The sequence below is a fragment of the Octopus sinensis genome, linkage group LG3, assembly GCF_006345805.1.
Source record: "Octopus sinensis linkage group LG3, ASM634580v1, whole genome shotgun sequence".
In the NCBI taxonomy this organism is placed as follows: domain Eukaryota; kingdom Metazoa; phylum Mollusca; class Cephalopoda; order Octopoda; family Octopodidae; genus Octopus; species Octopus sinensis.
Window position 1 is genome coordinate 64,480,322 of NC_042999.1, and position 22,500 is coordinate 64,502,821.

At 34.9% G+C, this 22,500-nt stretch overlaps 1 protein-coding gene across 1 annotated transcript in view; it reads right to left on the bottom strand.

The window, feature by feature from the left end:
- Positions 1-6,966: 6,966 nt before the first annotated feature.
- Positions 6,967-22,500, bottom strand: part of LOC115209827 (pituitary homeobox 2) — a 99,572-nt gene continuing 84,038 nt past the window's right edge. Inside the window, exons 5-7 of the mRNA XM_029778388.2 lie at positions 12,948-13,020; positions 7,102-7,696; positions 6,967-7,053 (exon numbers count right to left, since the gene is read on the bottom strand). Coding sequence (XP_029634248.2) covers positions 7,140-7,696; positions 12,948-13,020 — 630 coding nt within the window. The 3' untranslated portion in view covers positions 6,967-7,053; positions 7,102-7,139. The remainder of the gene's footprint in view (positions 7,054-7,101; positions 7,697-12,947; positions 13,021-22,500) is intronic.

The window sequence follows — 22,500 nt, forward strand, 5'->3', positions numbered from 1 at the left end:
AAAGGACTGAGTATTCGCAGACTTCTGCAGGCACATCTTGTCTTCACTGCAGTTTCCAGTTGGAATCGCGAACCAGTTCTATTTATCTTTTAAAAAAAAACTACCCCAATTAAATGTTCGAGTTTTTATTTGTTTTTGTCTATTCTTATTATTTGCTTTAGTTATTTGTCACTTTGAGTTTCTTATTTTCCGACTGCCTAATCAAGCATACTTTCACAACTTAATTTACAGTTAATAATAATAATAATAATAATAATAATAATAATAATAATAATAATAATAATAATAATAATAAAGCAAACGTGGATCGTCTTTACCTTCCCAGAGCTCAGAGAGGTCGAGGTTTGATCCAGCTTGAACTTTTTCAAGCAGGTTAACATTCCTGCTTCCAAAAAGTGAAGAAACAAATGAACCAAAAAACTATAGACCCATAACCTGCTTAACAACTATGTACAAAACGCTAACATCTGTCCTGACGGAATATACTTACAGTTTTTTAACAGACAGCAGCATATTCCCTAATGAACAGAAAGGATGTAAACGTGGATCCTACGGCTGTAAAGATCAACTACTCATCAATAAGATGATCTTAGAAGATTGTCACAAACGACACAAAAACTTATCAATAGCCTGGATAGACTATAAAAAGGCTTTTGATAGCCTACCACATAGCTGGATTAGGAAATGCCTGGAAATGTATAAGATAGCACCTACTCTGCGAAACTTTTTGACTGTAAGTATGAGATCATGGGGAACCACACTAACTCTGAACAGTGACAATGAATCCCTAAATGCTGGTGATGTAAAAATTTCGTGTGGCATTTTCCAGGGTGACTCACTGTCACCACTCCTCTTTTGTTTAGCCTTAATACCTCTCTCAAAACTGCTCAATGACGCGCAGTACGGGTATAAAATGTTTGATAAAAATATAAATCATCTCATTTACATGGATGATTTAAAGCTTTTTGCAAAAAATGACCAACAACTCAAAGGCTTACTAGCGATAGTCAAACAATTCAGTGACGACATCAGAATGCAATTCAGCCTCGATAAATGTGTAAAAGCTACCTTTATCAAAGGAAAAATGACAGAAACATCTAACGTTAACCTTGACCAGCAGAATGTCATAAAAGAACTAGACCCAGCGGAGAGCTACAAGTACCTAGGGGTAATTGAAGGGAACGGAATAAGGCATTCAGAGATGAAGGAAAGGATCAGGAGAGAATGCTATCGAAGAGTGAGAGCAATACTCAAGACAGAGCTGAATGCAAGAAACAGGATTGAAGCGATCAATGCATTAGCCATACCAGTCGTGACTTACAGTTTCAATATCGTTAACTGGTCAATTACTGAAATATGTCAGCCCGACAGAAAAATAAGAAAACCGTTGACAATGCTTAGAATGCACCACCCTAAGGCAGATACAGAACGACTTTATCTGCCAAGAAAAGAGGGAGGCCGTGGTCTTTTGCAATTGGAAATAACAATGAAGATTGCTACAATTGGCCTAGACACCTACCTGAAAAAGTCTGAGGACTGGATGTTAAAACTTGTCTCAAAACATGAAAACAAGAAAGCATCATACTCAGTAACAAAACAGGCAAAGGAATATCTAAGTGAATTCCGAATACATCAAATTTTGGAATTAGAGATAGACATACAAGAAACAAGCACAGAAAAAGCTAGGCGCATGAAAACCCGTGCCAAAACTGCGGCCTTAGATATTCTGAATAATAAATGGCAAGAAAAACCTCTCTATGGCAAAAACCAAAGAGAGCGAATAATGCAGATATTGACAAGCCCTGACCCATCAATGGCTAATGGCCTCTGGCTTAAAATCTGAAACAGAAGGGTTTATCATAGCAGCTCAAGATCAATGCCTACCAACAAGAAACTACCAGGCCAACATATTAAAGAACGGCAGTAGCCCAACATGTCGTGTATGCGACAACAAAATGAAACCGTTGATCATGTTGTCTCCAAATGCAGTCTTCTAGCGCCTACAGAGTACCTCAACAGGCATGATAGAGCTGCACCAATATATTCACTGGGTAATTTGCAAAAACCTGATTTGCCCCATGAAAAAACTAGTGGGAACACAATCCACCTCCAGTGCTTGAAAATGACCACATCTCACTCCTCTGGAACTTCACCATTCAAACTGACAGAAAGATAGATGCAAATAGGCCAGACAATCATATTGAAAGACTTCAGACAAAGAACATGCCTCCTCATTGATATGACTGTCCCAATCGATATAAACGTTCTGTCAAGGCCTACCAAACTGAGCAAATATAAATATCTTTAAAATAGAAATCAACAAATGTGGAACCTGAAGACTAAACAATACCTGTTGTCATAAGGTGCCCTGGAATGATAGCGAAATGGGCTGATTGCTACCTAACTCAGATACAGGAGCCCCAAAATGGCAGAAATTCAAAATAGTGCTCATGGGAACTGCTCATATCCTACCGCAAAATACTCTCTATGTAATCCCAAGGTTTAAACAAACTTTTTTTAAAAAAAAATTTATGTATTAGACATTCACTAGTACAACACCAAAAATCCCCCAAATATATGGCACACTAGGCATAACAACAACGTGAACTTCCAACCTGTTGTCCCTTGAGGTCTCTGGGTGAGACTTGGAGCCAACTTGTACGGACATAAAGCAAAAGTCAAACATAGAATAATAATAATAATAATAATAATAATAATAATAATAATAATCTATTTTTCCACCAAAAAAGAAAACGAAAAATTCATTTTATTTAAGACATTCTATTCAACGCTGTACCACTTGTTATAATTTGCCACCTTTAATTTAAAGAAGATAAAAATATCTAATCTTTGTGTAATGATAAATATTTCCATTTTAATAAACTATTTCCAAGCGCTGTTGCACTTGTTAACATATAAATATATATAGACTGACTTATATAATATAATGTAATGTTATGTTATATAATTTAATATAGTATAATTAAATATGCGCAGAATCGGTACACAATTAATTTATTCTTAATTTTCCAGATGTGTTTAGAGCCCAATATTATTGTTATTGAACAGAGAAAGAAATTACGGAAGTGTTTTGAGGACGAGAGGCTTTTCCGGTTGTTAATCCCGTCGCTTAATTTGCAATAAGCGTACCAGATTAGTTGACCTGAAGTGACGTTAATGTCATATCACGTCTTTAACATTGTGGTGTTTAAATTGATTAAGCAATACCTCAATCTAGAAAAAGTACGTGTGTGTGTGCGTATGTGTGTGTTCGAGTGTGTGTATGTGTATGTGTGCACTTATATACCTGCTGTGTATGTATGTATGTATGTATGTATGTATGTATGTGTATGTATGTATGTATGTAGTTATGTATGTATGTATGTATGTATATATTCTCACGCATGTACATTTATTTAGTGCTCAAGAAAGTCCTCTGTGTTATTTTCTGCCAGCCGTTGTGTTGGTATTGGGACTGATAAACCGAAATACATGGGTGCTTGCTTAAAGAATTCCCATCTATCTATCTATCTATCTATCTATCTATCTATCTATCTATCTATCTATCTATCTATCTATCTATCTATCTATCTATCTATCTATCTATCTATCTATCTATCTATCTGTATGAGTGGTGTATATAAATGTATGTATGTATGCATCCGTGTGTGTGTGTATATATATATGTATGTCTATATATATCTCTTTTACTCTTTTACTTGTTTCAGTCATTTGATTGCGGTCATGCTGGAGCATCGGCTTTAAAGCAATCGACCTCAGGACATATTCTTTGTAAGCCTAGTACTTATTCTCTTTTGCCGAAGCGTGAAGTTACGGGGACATAAACACACCAGCATCGGTTGTCAAGCGATGTTGGGGGGACAGACACAGACACACAAATACGCACACACACACACACACATACACACACACACCACACACACACACACACACACACAAATATATATATATATATATATATATATATATATATCTATATTTATACTTAGATACGACGGGTTTCTTTCAGTTTCCGTCTACCAAACCACTCACAAGGCTTTGGTCGGCCCGAGGCTATAGTAGAAGACACTTGCCCAAAGTGCCACGCAGTGGGACTGAACCCGGAACCATGTAGTTGGTAAGCAACTCCTGCGCCTATATATATATAGGGCCAATCAAACAAGTCCATTTCTTTTTAAAGGTGTAGCGTTTGTAAGAGTATAGATTGAATTGATATATCAGTTCCATTCTAGCAAAAACTGTCTGATGAACGGGAACGAGAAACTCAGAGTAACACATTTTGTTGAATTTTCTGCTGCTTAAAATAAAGCATATTACTCTACCACTGGTATTTGAGTACTCTTTTTTCCACCTTGTTCACATTTATGTGTTTACTCCGGTATATATATATATATATATATATATTATATATATATATATATATATATATATATATATATATATATATATATATATATATATAGATATATAATATGCGATAATGAAGCTGCAAAATGTGTTGATTAATTTGGTGCCACTTTGATTGACTGCATTGCTTTTTGCTGAGATATCCACCTCCAATTTCTTTCTTTCTTTCTTTCTTTCTTTCTTTCTTTCTTTCTTTCTTTCTTTCTTTCTTTCTTTCTTTCTTTCTCATTTGAAAACAGTCCATGGCTCCCAGGAAGACTTTACAGGATACAAAATTCATGCGAACAGATTTCAAAGATTTTATTTTGATTAAAAAGACTGTTCACCAGTTTGTTTTAGCCATCAAGACTAAGTCCAACACAGCTTTCGAACAGTACAAAAACGATACAAAATTATGTTCAGATGACATTATTTATTTTGGAACATTTTTTAGTTATTACATTACAAGAAAAAGATAAAATAAAAAATATAATAAAAATATGAAAGAACCCCGCCTCTTATTCAAATTATAAAAAGTTACAGCTGCTTTTTCACCATAAATAACAGCGTATATCTCAAGTCTTAGGTGCGAGAATATGTCGCTCTACAGTAACCGTTAGTTACATTAGAAACGTGCTAACGAGGGAGTTTCTATATAGTTACTGGATATGCCAGAAATAGTACATCAAATCTCTTCCTTAAATCAATCAGTACACCTTAAGAAAGTGAAGGGCACATTGGATAGTGTAGTCTTGCATATACTGTATCTGAAAAACGGTGGGATGTTTACAACTTGAAAGTAAGTCTTTGATTATATGCGTTGTTATGCTGCGTTAGGGTTGGTTGATGTAGGGTTAAAAAAAAAATATCAATCGTTTAAATCTGGTACGGACAACCTTTTTCGAGAAGCGGGCCACATTAAACATGGCTCATCATTAGGCGGGTTGCACTACTAAAAAAACTCAAGGTAATTTTTCTTTGACGTGCTGTTCAGAAAGTCTCATGGGCCGCACTTTGCCCCTCACTGGTTTAGATAAAGCACCGGGTCTCTAATAACTTGTTCAAAGTTTACTCATTATTATTATCAAAATAAGGTATTATTTTTTAAATCTCAAATTTGATAGGAAGTTTTACATTCGTAGACTGAACACACTGTTCAGTCACTGTACTACAGCCATATGTTATGTGCAATAAGATGAGGATGTTATATTTAATAGTTACTTTAGAAATAAAAAAAAATGGACGCTAAATGGTCGTCGTTCGAGGACATTTGAGTAGAAATAATATTTCATGTAGATTACTATTTTGCTATCTGCTGTTCGACGTAGTCGAAACTGAATTTTTGGCTTTGTTTGGACCACATTCGGATTAGATAGACCATGGACATTTCTTTCCAAACCAGTTTTAGCTGTAGCTTACTTTAATTTCTGCGAATTATAGAGAAACCAACATTCTCAAGCAAATAATTTCATTAAAATGTAGTTTATCTAATATCTTTTAGACACCACAAAAGAATCTTAACTTAGAGTAGCAAGAGAAAGAGACTAACTTGGCCAAAATATATTATTAATCTCTACTATGATATAAAGTACTCTATTATCGACAGCGGACACTAAATGGGTATAATATATATAATATATATATATATATATAGTGTTTTACTCTTTACTTTATTAACTTTTAATACTTTTGATATATAATTTAATAATATAAATTAAATTAATTTTATGTATTGGCTTATGTTTTTTCATTGTTTGTGATTTGCTAATAGTGGTTTTATCTCTAATTTAATATATATATATATATATATATATATATATATATATATAATTATATATATATATATATATACACACACACACACATGTTGTGTGTGGTGTGTATGTGTGCGTGTGTTGGTGAGTGGGAGGTTGGTGGGGTGCTTAGTCTGTGTTATATATATATATATATATGTATATATGTATATATATATATATGTTTCTCTCCGTTTTTCTCTCTCCTTGTTTCTTTCTGTGTTCCTTTCTGTGGAAGAGCGTAGGCTCGAAACGTAAATGACTTTTTCAATTCCTGAGCATTATACTAATACAGCTGTTTGTTTTCTACACCACCTGTCTTCGTCTTTTGTTTTTTTTTCGTGAATTTTCCCTATATATATATATATACATAAAACATATAATACATACTCATGTGCGCATGCGTGTACACACACACGTGCGCGCACACACTCCTCTTTTACTTGTTTCATTTATTTGACTGCGGCTATGCTGGAGCACCGGTTGACAGTCGGAAAGTGAATACTTCACAACATAGTAGAGATTAGTAATATAACATTTCGATCGAGTCAGTTTCTTGCTATTCTGAGTTACAACTCTGTCATAACTTGCTTGAAGACCCCATGAACCCACAAGTGAAACTCAGAGTAGTAAGCCAGAAATAAAACACACACACACACACACACACACACATACACACACACTCACACACACACCTACACACACACACACAAATATATATATATACATATATATTTATATATATATATATAAAATATATATGTGTGTGGCGATATCGTTTTTTAACTTTTAACTTTACTGATATATGTGGCTTGTGCTTTATCAACTTAAAGATTTATATATATATATATATTATATATATATATATATATTAATATATATATATATATATAATATATGTATATATATATAAAGGCAATGCTAGTTATATGTGCGATATTAACGCAGAATGCTCTGATCATTGCTACGCGTCCTATTTATTACTGGTCCTTTTTCTCCAAGTTCTCCTTCACAATTTGGAATGTTCATAAGGGCACCTGACGCCATTATATAAGGACCTCCTCCAAGTACATTCGGTACATTCGGATCAAATGCCACTGGCAAGCCATTGAGGAAAGAACTAGCGTAGGAATGAGCAAAGATCGGGTAAGGCTGAGGCACTATCTGTTTAAAAGTAGTGTTAGGATGTTGCGTTTGGAGGCAGTTACTGGGATATGGAACATTAGGAAACATCATATGATGATGGTGATGGTAATGGTGAGAAGCTAGAGGCGTGTCGCTGAGAGTGGTGCTTGTCCCCCTTCCGTTTGTATCTGAACTGGTGCTGCATATAGGACGAGTGGGAATGCTTAAGTGAACAGCTGCTTGTTTTTGGAGTGTATTGACACCGTTAGCAAGAGATGATTCGCTGTAGAAATTCCATTGATCTAAAGAAGGCACTGCGGGTAACATCTGAGAATCCTGGACAATTGGGTTGTTGACATTGGAAAACGACACTGAAACGAAAGAGAGGAGATGTTTCACTGATCAAATAATGTAGAAGACGAATATTAAAACAAAGTTAAAAAGTATGAGAAAATGATGGTTGATTATGATCCTCTATGAGATAACTTGGCTGGCTAGAAACAATAACCAGTATCAATTTAAAGGGACAAGGATCCAATGAATTCTATTTTAATGGAACAGTCTGAAACAATTTCATTTTTATATCGACGAACCGCTGACATCAAAGCTTTGGTTTTTTGTAAGTATGATTATGTACATGCATATTTATATATATATATAAATATATATATATATATATATATATTATATATATATATATATATATATATATATATATATAATAATAGTTTAATCCAAGCAGAAAACACAAAAAACAAAAAAAAAAACAACAGCAACGCGAGGACGTGGAACAAATAAAGTATTATTGGACGCTCAGGAAAGAAGGGAAGAAGGAGGGTGCCCCCTCGTTATCGAGTATGGCCATTGCACGAAGCTTAACTGTTACTGGTGCTGTGATCGAATGTGAATTTTTAGCCCAGCTAAAGATCAACAATGTCTTGTACAGAATTGGCAACTAAAACCTTTACCGGTAATAGCTGGCTGTAGTTGTAACTGGGCTTCATGTACCTTTGCATGTCGTTTAAGTCCTCCTGCCGAATTACACTCTCTTCCACATGCCCAACAGATATATATATATATATACACCTACATACATACACAAACACACACACACACACACACACACACACCGCATATATATAATAATAATATGAGGGAATATTATTCCAAACTTACAGGGAAAAATTCAATTTAGAAATACTAAATCAAATTTCACAAAATATAATATATATATATATAATCACACCACATTATTTTATGGTTAATACCATAAAGATTTCTGGTGCATCTAAGTTAAGTACCGCATTCATGTGAATTCATTGTAACTCACTTGAATCTTAATTGTTTTTACTGAAATCATATATATATATATAAATTTGAAAAAACATCACCTTTTATCAATCCAATAATGAAAAAATTAAATTATACCATTTAGAAAAATTACGTCTTATAGAAAGATTAAATATAAGATAAAACATATAACAATGATTAAATAATGTGCAAAATAATAAATAAAACTTATATATTTGGTAATGTAGCTAGTTCTATAATCTCTGGAAGAGATGTAAGTAGTAACTCTACTGAAAAGTACTGTTTGTTGCCACTTCGAAATGGTTGTTCCGTATGGAACAACGTTACTACTCTTTTTTAACCCCAGCAGAACACCCCCTCCAGCGGGTTAACGACACAATATCTGTGTCTGATACATTGCATCTCCCATCTAGCGGCAACAAGGTCTGTAGTTCAGCTGGTTTCAGGATCTCATGCTTCTTCAGTACTGGTACACCTGCCCGCTGGAAATGGCAGTCGTTCGTCCCAGTTCGCAATATATAAATGAATAAGCGACACACAGACCCTGATCTTGCAACAAACAAAGTTGTTTGTTCTACAATCTGCATAATATATATATATATATACATGTGTATATTTAAAGGGCTAAAAAACCACTAAGTGGTCAGCCGTATGCTAGAATTAGATCACCTACGATCAAACTACAAAGAAAAGAATGTTCTCTAGAGAAAAAATCACCGGACACTAGAACAATATGCGGGCAAGACAGATGAAAATTATATAAAAAACAAGAATTACTCGCAGACCGGCGGTTTCGCCTATTAACGAATGAATCACTTACGTAATCCCTCGTCCGTAGGCTCGTCAGTACGATCGTTCCAAAGGTAATATAATTTGTAAAACTAACCACCAGTTTTCCGTATAAAAACAGACACGTGCTTAGTTTCACCGATTACATTGGGGTTAATTTCAAATGTCTGAGTTCTGGCGCGCTAAAATTCCGGAAACAAAATCTGCAGTAAATAATTTACTGCAGTTAATGCTGCCTATTAGAGAACATATTTATTTTAACATTTAAATAATGAGGGAGATAAATTGAATATTAATTTAATTAATATCAATTTAAAACCAGTAGCCTAGCATACAAAAATCTGAAAAATCAGAGAAAATTCTAATACATGTGTATATTAAAGTGCTAAGAAACCACTAAGTGGTCAGCCGTAATATAATATATATATATTATATATAAATATATATATATATATATATATATATATATATATATATATATGTATATAAATTAGAGAAGAACCACCATGTAGCAATTCAACAATGATAAACTTAGATCATACCATATAGAAAAAAATTAAAGATATGATAAAATATTAACCTAGAACTAAATAAAGTACGAAATAATAAATAAATGGTATATAATATTCCCTATTATTATTATTATTATTATTAGTATTATTATATTATTATTATTATTATTATTATTATTATTATTATTATTTTTATTATTATTATTATTATATATATATATATATGTATGTATGTATGTATGTATATATATGTATGTATATATATATATGTATGCATATATATTTATGTATATATGTATGTATGTATATATATATATGTATATATGTATGTATATATGTGTGTATGTACGTGCGTGTATGTTTGTGTGTTTATGCTTTCATACTGCGCATACATTCCTATGACTATGTAATTGTGTTGGGTGCGCGGGCTGTGGAGTGAGGTGGGGAAACGACAGGGACGGTTGTCTGCACCGTAACGCGTGCGTACTGTGAGCACGCGACAAACACGTGTGTCCATGTGTCAGGAAACAAAAGCAACAAAAAAGGTAAAAAAAAAAGTAAAAAGAGAAACCCCGTAAGAGTGCTTTGTACTACTTACATTCACCAAAAACTGCCATTAAAAAACGTACAGCAACCACCAGCCAGCCAGCCAACCAACTAAACCCCTACGTGAGTGTTGTACAAATATGGCCCTTACGATTTGACACCTCGATTGATTCCTCTTTCTATCGTCCCACCTATTTAAGAACACTTAAATCTTTACTTTGTCCTCTTGTAAATTTATTTATCATGTCTTTATCATGTTTCCTCTTAGTTACCTGGCAACGCACACATTCTTGGTATATTCTTTCCCGTTTGAGCCACCGAGAAAAGCATCACTCTATGCAGTCTACCCATCTGCTAGAAATAACAGTCAAGACTTCTTCAGATCACACAATACCGTCTTTAAAAAAAAATTATAAGATGTACGAGGTGCTGACAAGTTCCTGCCTTTGAGTAAAAGAAAATATAGGAGTATTAGTTAATTATGATTTTATTCAATAAATTCCCCTCTCAGATTCACACACTTATTGCAGAAGTCCTTCAATTTTTTCTAAGCCCTGTGAAAGAAATCGGAAGTTTGGGTCTCCAACCAGGCATTTCGCGACACCTTTAAAACCAAGAACTTCTCAGCACCCCTCTTATGTATGTATATATCTCTATCTATCTATCTATCTATCTATCTATCTATCTATCTATCTATCTATCTATCTATCTATCCTATCTATCTATCTACATACATAACATACATCATATAATATATATATATATATATTATATATATATATATATATATATATATTATATATATATATATATATATACACGAGGGAGTGCTGAAAAGTTCCTGGCTTGGAGTAAAAGAAAAAATACAAGAGGATCAGTTGTTTATTACGATTTCATTCAACATATTCCTCTCTCAGATTCACACACTTATTGCAACGGTTCAGTTTTCCTAACCCTTGTAAAAGAACTCGGACGTTTGGGCCTCCGACCAGGCCTTTCGCAATACCCTTAAAGCCAGGATCTTTTCAGCACCTTCTTGTATATAAAATTATGTAATGCAAGATGGCAGCGATGGCGAGTGATTTAACTCCTGCTAGCGATGTAAACAAGCGTGCTTATATGCATCAAAGACTCATATGGGAGGTTCTCTCATGATAACTGTCGCAGTATTCTGTGTTCTAACACAACATCCACTTTTAAGTAGGAATAAATATTACCATAAGACTGAATGCTCGTAGCTGGAGCACCTTTGATTATAGACCTGCTCAGGCAGGATTTTACCTGAGTGTAAACAAAAATAAATAAATAAATGTATAACTAAATAAATAACATGAAAGACAATACCCTCCAACGTATTTAAGAAATTTAATCTTTTACTACCGAGTCTTGTAAATTTTTGCCTTTCTCTTCTTTTTGCTTAAGTACCTGTCAATGCACACATTCTTCCTTTGACTGTAAGGTTTGACAGTTTGCCAGCTGACAATTCTACATTCTTGCTAGTTTATGCTAACTTTGTTTGCCTTCATTATGTACTCCTTAATTAGGCTTAGAATATCTATGTCTAAAATAAGTTGTTCTCGAAAGTGTTTTAAAATTGCTTAAAAAGTACTTAATTATTTGACGTCGTAGGAATTTAAAAACTTCTAGAGAACGTGAACGTTTGTTTTTTCTGGAGCAGTGGAACTCGAAGCAGATAAAGCTATAAATAATAGTGTGTAAATACTGGGTTTAAAAACCCTTTGAATTTCGACTTTTTCCGTCTAAAGCGGTTTTTTAAACCCAGTAATTATATGCTATTATTTATAACTTTATTTATTTCGTGTCCCACCTTTCCAAAAAAGGATTAATTAAATAGTGTTTAAGCACTCTTTCGTAGCCCTGTTTCTAATGAAATACTCTGCCTATTTGTTCCAAATGTTTGTAAAATATCAATAGTTTGGGAAAAAAATTAGTAAAACGAGTTTTCATTACTAACTTGCTGAAGTGCGGCAAACTGGGAGAGTCGTTAGAGCGTTGGAAAAATATCTTGCAGTATTTGTTTCGATATATTACGTTCCGAGTTTAACTTTGTCTTTTACCATTCCGGGGTATTCCTTTCCAGTCGATATGTCTGAGTTAGTCCAAGGATTGAAACCACCATCAATTTTGAAGTCTGGTAAAGTCGATTACATTGACCTCTGAGCTCAACTGGTACTTGTTTTAACGACCCTGAAAGAATCAAAAGCAAAGTTGACCTCGGCGACATTCGAACGTAAAGTGCCAGAAGAAATGCCGCTAAGCATTTTGCCCAGTGTGGTAACGATTCTGCCAGCTCACCGCCTCAGTTAAACTAAATTAAGATTGACTCATTTCTCATAAAGTTACTATATTTTATGGATGGGGAGGTATTTGGAAGGTATGACTTTCATGCATTTCTCCAGACCATTAGTGGTGTATATTAAAAATTCAATACGATTTGTCTTACCTGATGGATATAAAATTGTTTTCCGTGGCGTTTCTTTTTTCCGCCATTTTGCCCGGCGATTTTGAAACCACACCTTATGATAAATAAAATGAAATATATTAAAAATAATTGAATAAATACGACTAAGAATAGACAGATATTCTTATGGTCAGTTAGGAAAATAGTATTACATATATATTAATTTGCTATACGTTCTACACCAACGTGTAGAACGTACATATGACGAATCATCAGTATACATTATCCTTGCTTACACAATTAAATCTTATGCGATATAACGGAGAAGCTTCTATGTGGTCACATGGCGGGTTAGAAAAGGTAGCTCACCCTCAAATCATGCACACTTTTTTCAAAAGGAAGATTCTATCTGGATGAAAGAGTTCTATCCATGGTTTTCGCAGTTGATAGTGTCTGCCCAATCGTAATTGACCTGGGGTTGAATGACAGTGAACAACACTAGGTTAGTGGTTCGTATTTTATTAAACATAATGTAGTAACCCTTTGGTCGGCCCGAGGCTAAAGTAGAAGAAACTTACCCAAGGTGCCACGCAGTGGGACTGAACCCGGAAGCATGTGATTGGTAAGCAATCCACTCCTACGCCTTCTAAAATGATAATTGTAAACAGTGACGAAAACCACGAAGATCCCAAATCGACTCCAGTATTTATATTTTTAAGCCTGGCGCTTATTCTCTCGGTCTCTTTTGCCGAACCCGCTAAGCTATAGGAATGTAAACAAACGAACACCAGTTGTCAAGTGATGGTAACTGAAAGAAGTGTGAAAAAAGTATGTCATATGACGATAGGGACGATCCCTTGTTGTCTCGTTAGTTATAGTTCTTCTAGTTAGCCCAGGTCAATTCTCATCTAACAGCGTGTCTACATTCACATTAGCTAATGCGCGCATCCTTTCCACAAAACGGTAGAGCATGGTCTGAGGGAGATTAAACTTCTTCTTCTTCTTCTTCTTCTTCTTCTTCTTCTTCTTCTTCTTCTTCTTCTTCTTCTTCTTCTTCTTCTTCTTCTTCCAATCAGGACTCATTCATTCGCCACAAAGAATAATCTCTAATTCGAGCCTACTCTAAGCTACTAAGAATGCGTGTGGCAACTTGAAGATCCATCTGCCACACGCGATAGACTGGCGGTTGCACGGGCGCAAAAGCTACGTTGTTATTCTCATTCCGTAAACGGTGGCTTTTAACGGGTGGAGAGCTGAACCATCCTGGGGTACAGAGGATTCGCAATCTCGACTAGGGTCTGAAAGTTTACCACACCATAGTGGGTTACACCATGGTTACTCTGCTTTGTGGCAGAAGTAGGAAGAATGAGTGAGAGAAAGTTGTGGTGAGAGAGTACAGCGGGGTTCAACCCCAACGTCGGAGCCTCGGGGAGCCTAGGTGTTTTTGCTCAATAAATACTCGAAATTCTTACGACCGCGAGTCTGATGCCCTAACCACTGGGCCATTGCGCCTCCACACTGCTGATGCTTACAGGTCGAGCAGCTACGTTGACACAAACTCATTACTCATTCGACAGTTACTAAATTTTCTAGAATCTACGTGACTCAACAAACCATACACTTTTGCTCCGTAAAAATGGAGGTTTTTCAGCAGAAATTTGCTCAACATACAACACACCCTCCATGTTGCTACCATCCTACTTTTCAATAATAGTTGGCATCTCTCTTTGGATTACATTACGATATTTGTAGGAAGTACAGTGTAAGGGTGGGTGGAGGCGATCCAAGTGATTCCAGAGTAGAAGGAAGAGGAGAAATGTTTCACGTCGTATTCCATAATTCCATCAGGAAAACAAATATTACTGATTAGTTTAATTATAGCAATGAGGAATTATACTAGTGTAAACTTATGAATTAAGATATCGTATGACACATTCTTCTCTATTATTAATCACAATCGACTATAATTACATTTTTTTCTTTAAAGGAGAATTTTTTACGTTTACTGTAACGATACGTATGCATGCGTGCATATAAACGTTAATGTTATGTACGTACGAAAGTTACACACATGTACACGGTTATATACATATGTACACATCCGCACACAAACACACACACACACACTGGTATATCTACGTGTGTGTGTATAGGTGCGCGTGTACGTGTATCCACATGTGTGTGTGTGAGTGCGTGTGTGTGTGTGTGTGAGTGTGTGTGTGTGTGTGTGTGTGTGGTTTTTATCGGGCAGCCGTTGACATTCTCTAGCCAGATGGTTTTTCACATAATATTTTCACGTTTCTATTTATAGCTTTATCTACTTCGAGTTCAACCGTTAAAAACAAATAGCTCACGTTCTCTCGAAGTTTCAAAACTCTTATAACGTAAACAATACATACATACATACAATACATATAATATATATATATATAATATATATTATATATATATATATAATATATGTGTTTGTTTTATGCCATTTTTATATTCGACAGAGATGTCAGAAAATGCAGTATGCGCCTATGTCTAGTCTAGTCACGGCATAATACTATATAAAATATAAATAAACAACTTTTTTTATTTTAAAATTTTCTGTGAAATACGTATCTTTAGCCTGAATCGGATCTTAATTAGAATCGTGATTAACACCGGCTCCGATTAATCAAATCTATGCACCTTTGTGAATCATTTGCTATCCGAACCAATGAAAAACAAGCTTATGAAGAATCCATAAAGTAAAAGACATGACCTATTTCCCCTTCAATTTGTCTATACATGCCAAGCGAAACGGAAGTTTATTTATTTTTATTTTCAAATATATATACGTATTTGTTCGAATCGATTCTAGTTTGGGAAAAATTTGCAGCTAAAATTATGTAAGTTTTCTGTTAAGAATTGTTCTGAAGAACTGCATTCATTTCAAAACTTTCTATCTCTGTTTTCACTCTAAGGACTGTTCCTTAATGGAACTAAATATATATTATGTCGGCGAGATTTTCCCATATATCTCAGCACAGAAATTTTCTTAACAGTTCATATTCTTTCATTTGTTGATTGTTAAAAAATGTCTTATAACGAGTATTGCTCCCTTCACCCATTTACTTAGGGGTGTATTATGAATAGGGTTTTTCAGAAATAATTGTCCAAATCCTGTCCGTAAGAACTAGTTTCTGCTTCAGTATGGCCCAGAGATCCAAACGCATTTCATATCCCTGGTGTCAGAGCATATACCAACCAATATACTATTGTGTGCGTGCGCGCGCGCGCGCGTGTGTATGTGTGTGTGTGTGTTTGTGTGTGTATGAATGTATGTAGGTTTTGCTCATATATATACGTAAGGTTAAATCTGTCTAATTATATATGTAACTATATATGTATGTGTATGTATTTGTATATATGTACTCATGTATGTGTATTTATATATTTATACATATACATACATTGCTACACATACACACATACACACACATATGTATACACATGTATCTGTAGTTATGTATATATATATATATATATACACACACATATATTATATATATATACATATATATATATATATATATATATATATATATATATATATATATGATATATATATATATATATACTATAATATATATATATATATATATATATATATATGTAGGTGTACGTATGTAGGTGCGTATATATGATTATTTACAAATGCAACAAATGTCCATTGCATTGCATTAAATTGCTTCAGTACAGTGAAGTGATGTTGGTGCATGTTGATGCAGCTGGGGGGATTGTTTTCACTGGTTTGCTTAACCCTCTCCTGTGCAGCGTTTTAAACTGAATAAATAACTGTGAATACCTCACAGCACCGCATGACACAGATAATAGGTTCGCACCATGCCTAATCTTACATATTTTTTATTATTTCGTCATAGAGTTTTTTCTTCATGCATTGCCATTTTTTTTAATTATAAAGGAATTATATTATGTTGGTTTCATATTTTGGCACAAGGTCAGCAATTTCGGGGTGGTGGGTAAGTCAATTACATCGAATCCAGTGCTCAACTGGTACTTATTTTATCGACCCGAAAGGATTAAAGGTAATGTCGACTTCGGCGGGATTTGTACTCAGAACGTAAAAAGCCTGAAGAAATGTCGCTAAGCATTTTGCCCGGCGTGCTAACGATTCTGCAAGCTCCGCCTTAGCCATATCTTAAATACCCTTTCTACTATAGGCACAAGGCCTGAAATTTAAGGAGAGGGAGCTAGTCGATTACATCGACTCCAGTACGCCACTGGTACTTATTTTATTGAATCAAAAAGGATGAAAGGCAAAGTCGACCTCGGCGGAATTTGAACTCAGACCGTAAGGACGGACGAAATGCCGCTAAGCATTTCGTCCGGCGTGCTAACGATTGTGCCAGCTCATCGCCTGAATCATATTTTAAATATAATGCAAGGAAGAGTTCATGAGTTTTAAGCTACCCAGTGTAAATAAAAGATTAAAACATTGAAGTAAAAGAATATGCTAAAATTTATTTGTAGCGTAAACTTCGCAAATCACAAATCTGAGTCTCCCGTCAGCGGCTTTAAATAGGAAAGAAGCAACAGATCGTATTTTCATATACTAAACGAAAAACTGTTCAATATTAGAGGTAAACAAAAGAAAATCTCACGAGCCTTGAACAGTTAAGCATTTTGAATTGTTTCAGTAAAATTGTGATTCATGGTTAAAAAAAAAAAAAAAAAGATGGAAATAAACTCAGAACTAATAAATTTAAATGGAAACGCCTTTGGAACAATAAATTCAGCCTTTCAGAAATGGAAATAACATGCTTATTATTATCCCGAATATATAGTTTTGCATAATATAATAATTCTAAATGGATTTAAATCTTCAAATAGCTTTAAGTTAAACTATAGAAATAACGCTAGATATGTTTGAACAACTCCATTTCAAAGTATTATTACGCTTTTTAATATTTATTTTGAAAGGGTTTTCAGTCAAGCCAATTTACTCATTAGAAATTGAATAATTAACTGAATGTTTTCTCGCCGTAAACAAGCGATTTCGTAAGGCATAAAACTGGTGCTTGTGTGTAAAACACGTACGCAATCAGGAAAGATAGAAAATGTTTATCCGCCTATAATTTTAACTACTCTTTTACTCTAAAGGAGCACCGCCTTTAGTCGAGCAAATCGACCCCAGGTCTTATTTTGCCCTGCGTGCTAACGGTTCTGCCAGCTTGTCGCCCTAAGTTTGTTATTGTAAGAACTTCTTTCGAGTACTCAGTCGTTTCGAATTAAACCCATCATTAACCCGTATTAACCCACTGTCCTCGTTTGAGGACATTTGTAGTTGGTTTATTTACTGCAATAAAGGTTAACTGGACGCTTTCGTATGTTTGTTATTCCTCTTTATATAACCATCTTCAAAATTTCGACAGGGCTAACCTAGGTTAAAATGGGTTAAGTGAATGGCAGTAGATAGTTCTCACTTCTTTGTCCAAACAAAGATTATTGCGATATTTGTTATCCTATATAAAATGTAGCTTGCTCGTTCCTTTGGAACCAGAGTATTCATAGAGTGACTCACTCAGGGATTGAAATCGTCCCGCCAGGTTAAGTACAACACTTAGCACTTGAGATTTAATCAAGTTTTACGATAATTATTCATTGCTTTTCTAAACGCAAAGGAACAGAATTTGGAATGTGTGTGTTTGTGTTTGTGTCTGTGCTGTGTTTGATCTCCACCAGCGCTAGAAAATCAGTAATGGTTTATTTAAGTCCCCGTAAATTATCGGTTCGGCAGCATTGTGGTAAGCACCAAATCTAAATATAAGTATTGGAGTCGATTTGTTCGAATAAACCCTTCAGTGTGGTGCCCCATATTGGCCGCAGTCGAATGATTAAAACAAGTAAAGATTTAAAAGAAATAAAAGATTCTCTCTCTCTCTCACACACACCGAGATTCGACGAGTTTCTGTAAAATTTGTTTGCTAACTTTTATTCACAACTCTTTCTACGGTCCCACGATTCTGTGGTGACGATGGTACACAAACTCACATACATATAAACATACATACATACATACATACATACATACATACATACATACATACATATCGGGAGAGTTTACGAAAAAAACAAAAGACGAAGGCAGGTGTTGTACAAAACAAACAGATGTATTAGCATAACGCTCAGGAATAGAAAACGTCTTTTACGTTTCGAGCCTACGCTCTTCTACAGAAAGGGACGCAGAAAAAACTAGGAGAGAAAAAAATGTGTGTAGTGGCTAACGTTCTATATATATATATATAGTTTATCCAAACAAGAAAACACAGAAAAAAACACAGCAACGCGAGGACGTGGAACAATTAAAGTATTATTTGACGCTCATAATATATATATATATATATATATATATATATATATATATACTAGCAGTATCGCCCGGCGTTGCTCAGGTTTGTAAGGGAAATAACTATAAAGCATTTTTAGAGAGTTATAGCCCAAAAATAGCAAAAAAAGGAAAAAAATTATGGTAAATTTTTTTTTAGTTAAAAAAGGTGGAGTTGCGTCCCCTAGACAGTTTGCGGTTTGTGTTTCTGATTCTCGACCCCATGTCGAATTTATCGATTTTTTTCAGAACTGGGGGAACTTTTCAAAATTTTCGCTGCGTTAGTTTTGAATTATGACATTGGGCTATGTGTGTGTCAAGTTTCATCAGAATCGGTTGAAAGCCGTGGTCAGGGTGAGGGTACAAGCAAACAGACACACAGAAAACGCACAGACAAACTGCCGTTTATATATATTATATATATATATATATATATATATATATATTATATATATATATATATATATGTATGTATATATATATATATATATATATATGTTGTGTTATATATATATATAATATATAATAATATATTATATATATATATGTATATATATGTCTATATACATCTGTATTCATACATGCATATATGCAAATGTCTACACGCACGCAAATATATATATTTAAATATATATATATATATATATATATATATATATATATATATATATATATATATAACTATGTATATATATAAAATATATGTAAATATATATATATATCTATAAATATATAAATATATATATATATAAATGTATCATCAATTACTATATATGTCGACAAAACGAAAACAATCATGCTCACACCTATATATCTATCTATCTATCTATCTATCTATCTATCTATCATCTATCTATCTATCTATCTATCTATCTATCTATCTATCTAACTCTATCGGGTGATGTATATATGGATAATATGTGTGTATATATATGTATATATATATATATATATATATATATTATATATATATATATATATATATATATATACGTATATATGTATACGTATATATGTAACGTATATATATATATATATATATATATATATATATATATATATATATATATATATATATATATATATAATATATACATACATATATAACATACATACAGACATATACACACACACATACATACAGACACAAAGCTAAACAGACACATACAAACACGATCTTTCCAATGTACCGCGTCAACTGAACTGGTGAATTTATACAGCTGCTGGTTCATTTCCATTGCAGACAGCTATTTAGAAGGAGAGGCATGCCGAATATTCTAAACACAAATTAGTTAATTTCTCACTGCTAATTATCTTTTCCTAGTTGGCCCACCAGGGAATTTAGTATTACCACTGTCCTTAAACACACTTTTTTTTTGTACTACCCCGCTGCTCCCATTTACCTACACCACACCCGCGGCTACCCGTCGACAGCCCCGGTGGTGGCGGCGGCGGCGGCGGCGGTGGTGGCATCCACCGCCATCACCATCAGTTTTAACATCAACATCACCCCCTAACACCACCACTGCCATCAACATCGCCTCCATCGCCACCATCTCCACTATCGCCGCCACCACCACCACCATGATAATCATCATCATTACCACTCTCACCCACCGCCACCACCACCACCACCACCAGTGCGCAACAGTATTAAACAGTATTAATATCCAGTTCAGTCGGGCACCGGAAGTCCGATCATTGGTGCCAACGTTCTACGAGGGAACAAAAGGAGACTTCTCGACCCAGGGCTGAAACACGTCTCATTGCTAATGCTTTCGAATCATGGGTAATTTGGTGATGTGATTGTTATACTACTACTACTACTACTACTACTACTACTACTACTACTACTACTACTACTTGTATAATTTGCTATAATTGGAATTGAGTAGGAAGGGCGGTGCCCATAGTCGTTCCATACTCTACTTGTTTGGCGGGTAGGGCGTCTGGACAGATGACCACAACCACTATCATCATCGTCACTACTACTACTACTACTACTACTACTACTACTACAAGCAATTGTAGTAGTAGTAGTAGTTTACAACCTATTCCCTTAGCCTTTACAAGCCGAGGCACGTGTCGATGATTTAATAGGGGCGAACAGAGGTTAATCTCAATGATTTATTAAACCTTTTCCTTTTTCCTTTAAAACGCCTTGTTTCTATGAGTTTTCTACTGAGTAAAACATGATGCTAGTCATAACGAAATGGTTCTGTCTCGTATTTTCCCTTTTATTTGGGTTGTCTTTGATACAAAGCTACCGTCTTTGATCAAAACTAGACCGAGGATGGGCGCCTGGTTTTCATTGTGATCACAACGACTGAACAGGGATAGTTAAATGCTGTAACAACTCTTGTATTTTACAGAAGTTCTGTGAAGAACATGAGTCACGATAACAGGGGTCATTTTTTTTAAACATGAGAATCCTGGATTCGATTTCGCCAACTGCTTCACTCCACCTTATCACATTATTCATGGCCTTGAAGGCGGCGAGCTGGCAGAAACGTTAGCATGCCGGGCGAAATACTTAACTGTATTTCGTCTGTCGTTACGTTCTGAGTTCAAATTCCGCCGAGGTCGACTTTGTCTTTCATCCTTTCGGGGTCGATAAATTAAGTACCTGTTACTCACTGGGGTCGATGTAATCGACTTAATCCGTTTGTCTGTCCTTGTTTGTCCTCTCTGTGTTTAGCCCCTTGTGGGTAGTAAGGAAATAGGTATTTCGTCTGTCTTTACGTCCTGAGTTCAAATGCCGCCGGGGCCGACTTTGCCTTTCATCCTTTCAGGGTCGATAAATTAAGTACTAGTTATGCACTAGGGTCGATATAATCGACTTAATCCGTTTATCTGTCCTTATTTGTCCTCTCTGTGTTTAGCTCCTTGTGGGTAGTAAGGAAATAGGTATTTCGTTTGTCTTTACGTTCTGAGTTCAAATGCCGCCGGGGCCGACATGGCCTTTCGTCCTTTCGGGGTCGATAAATTAAGTACCAGTGAAGTTCTGGGGTCGATGTAATCAACCATCTCCCCGAAACCTCAGGCCTTGTGCCTGTAATAGAAAGGCTTATTCGTGGATTTGGGTTTTTCTTAGAAACTATTTATATTATTATGGAAGGCGATAGAAATCCCGCCGTGGTCGACTTTGCATTTCATCCTTGCGAGGTCAATGAAATAAGTACCAGTTCAATACTGGGGGTCGATGTATTCTATTTAGCC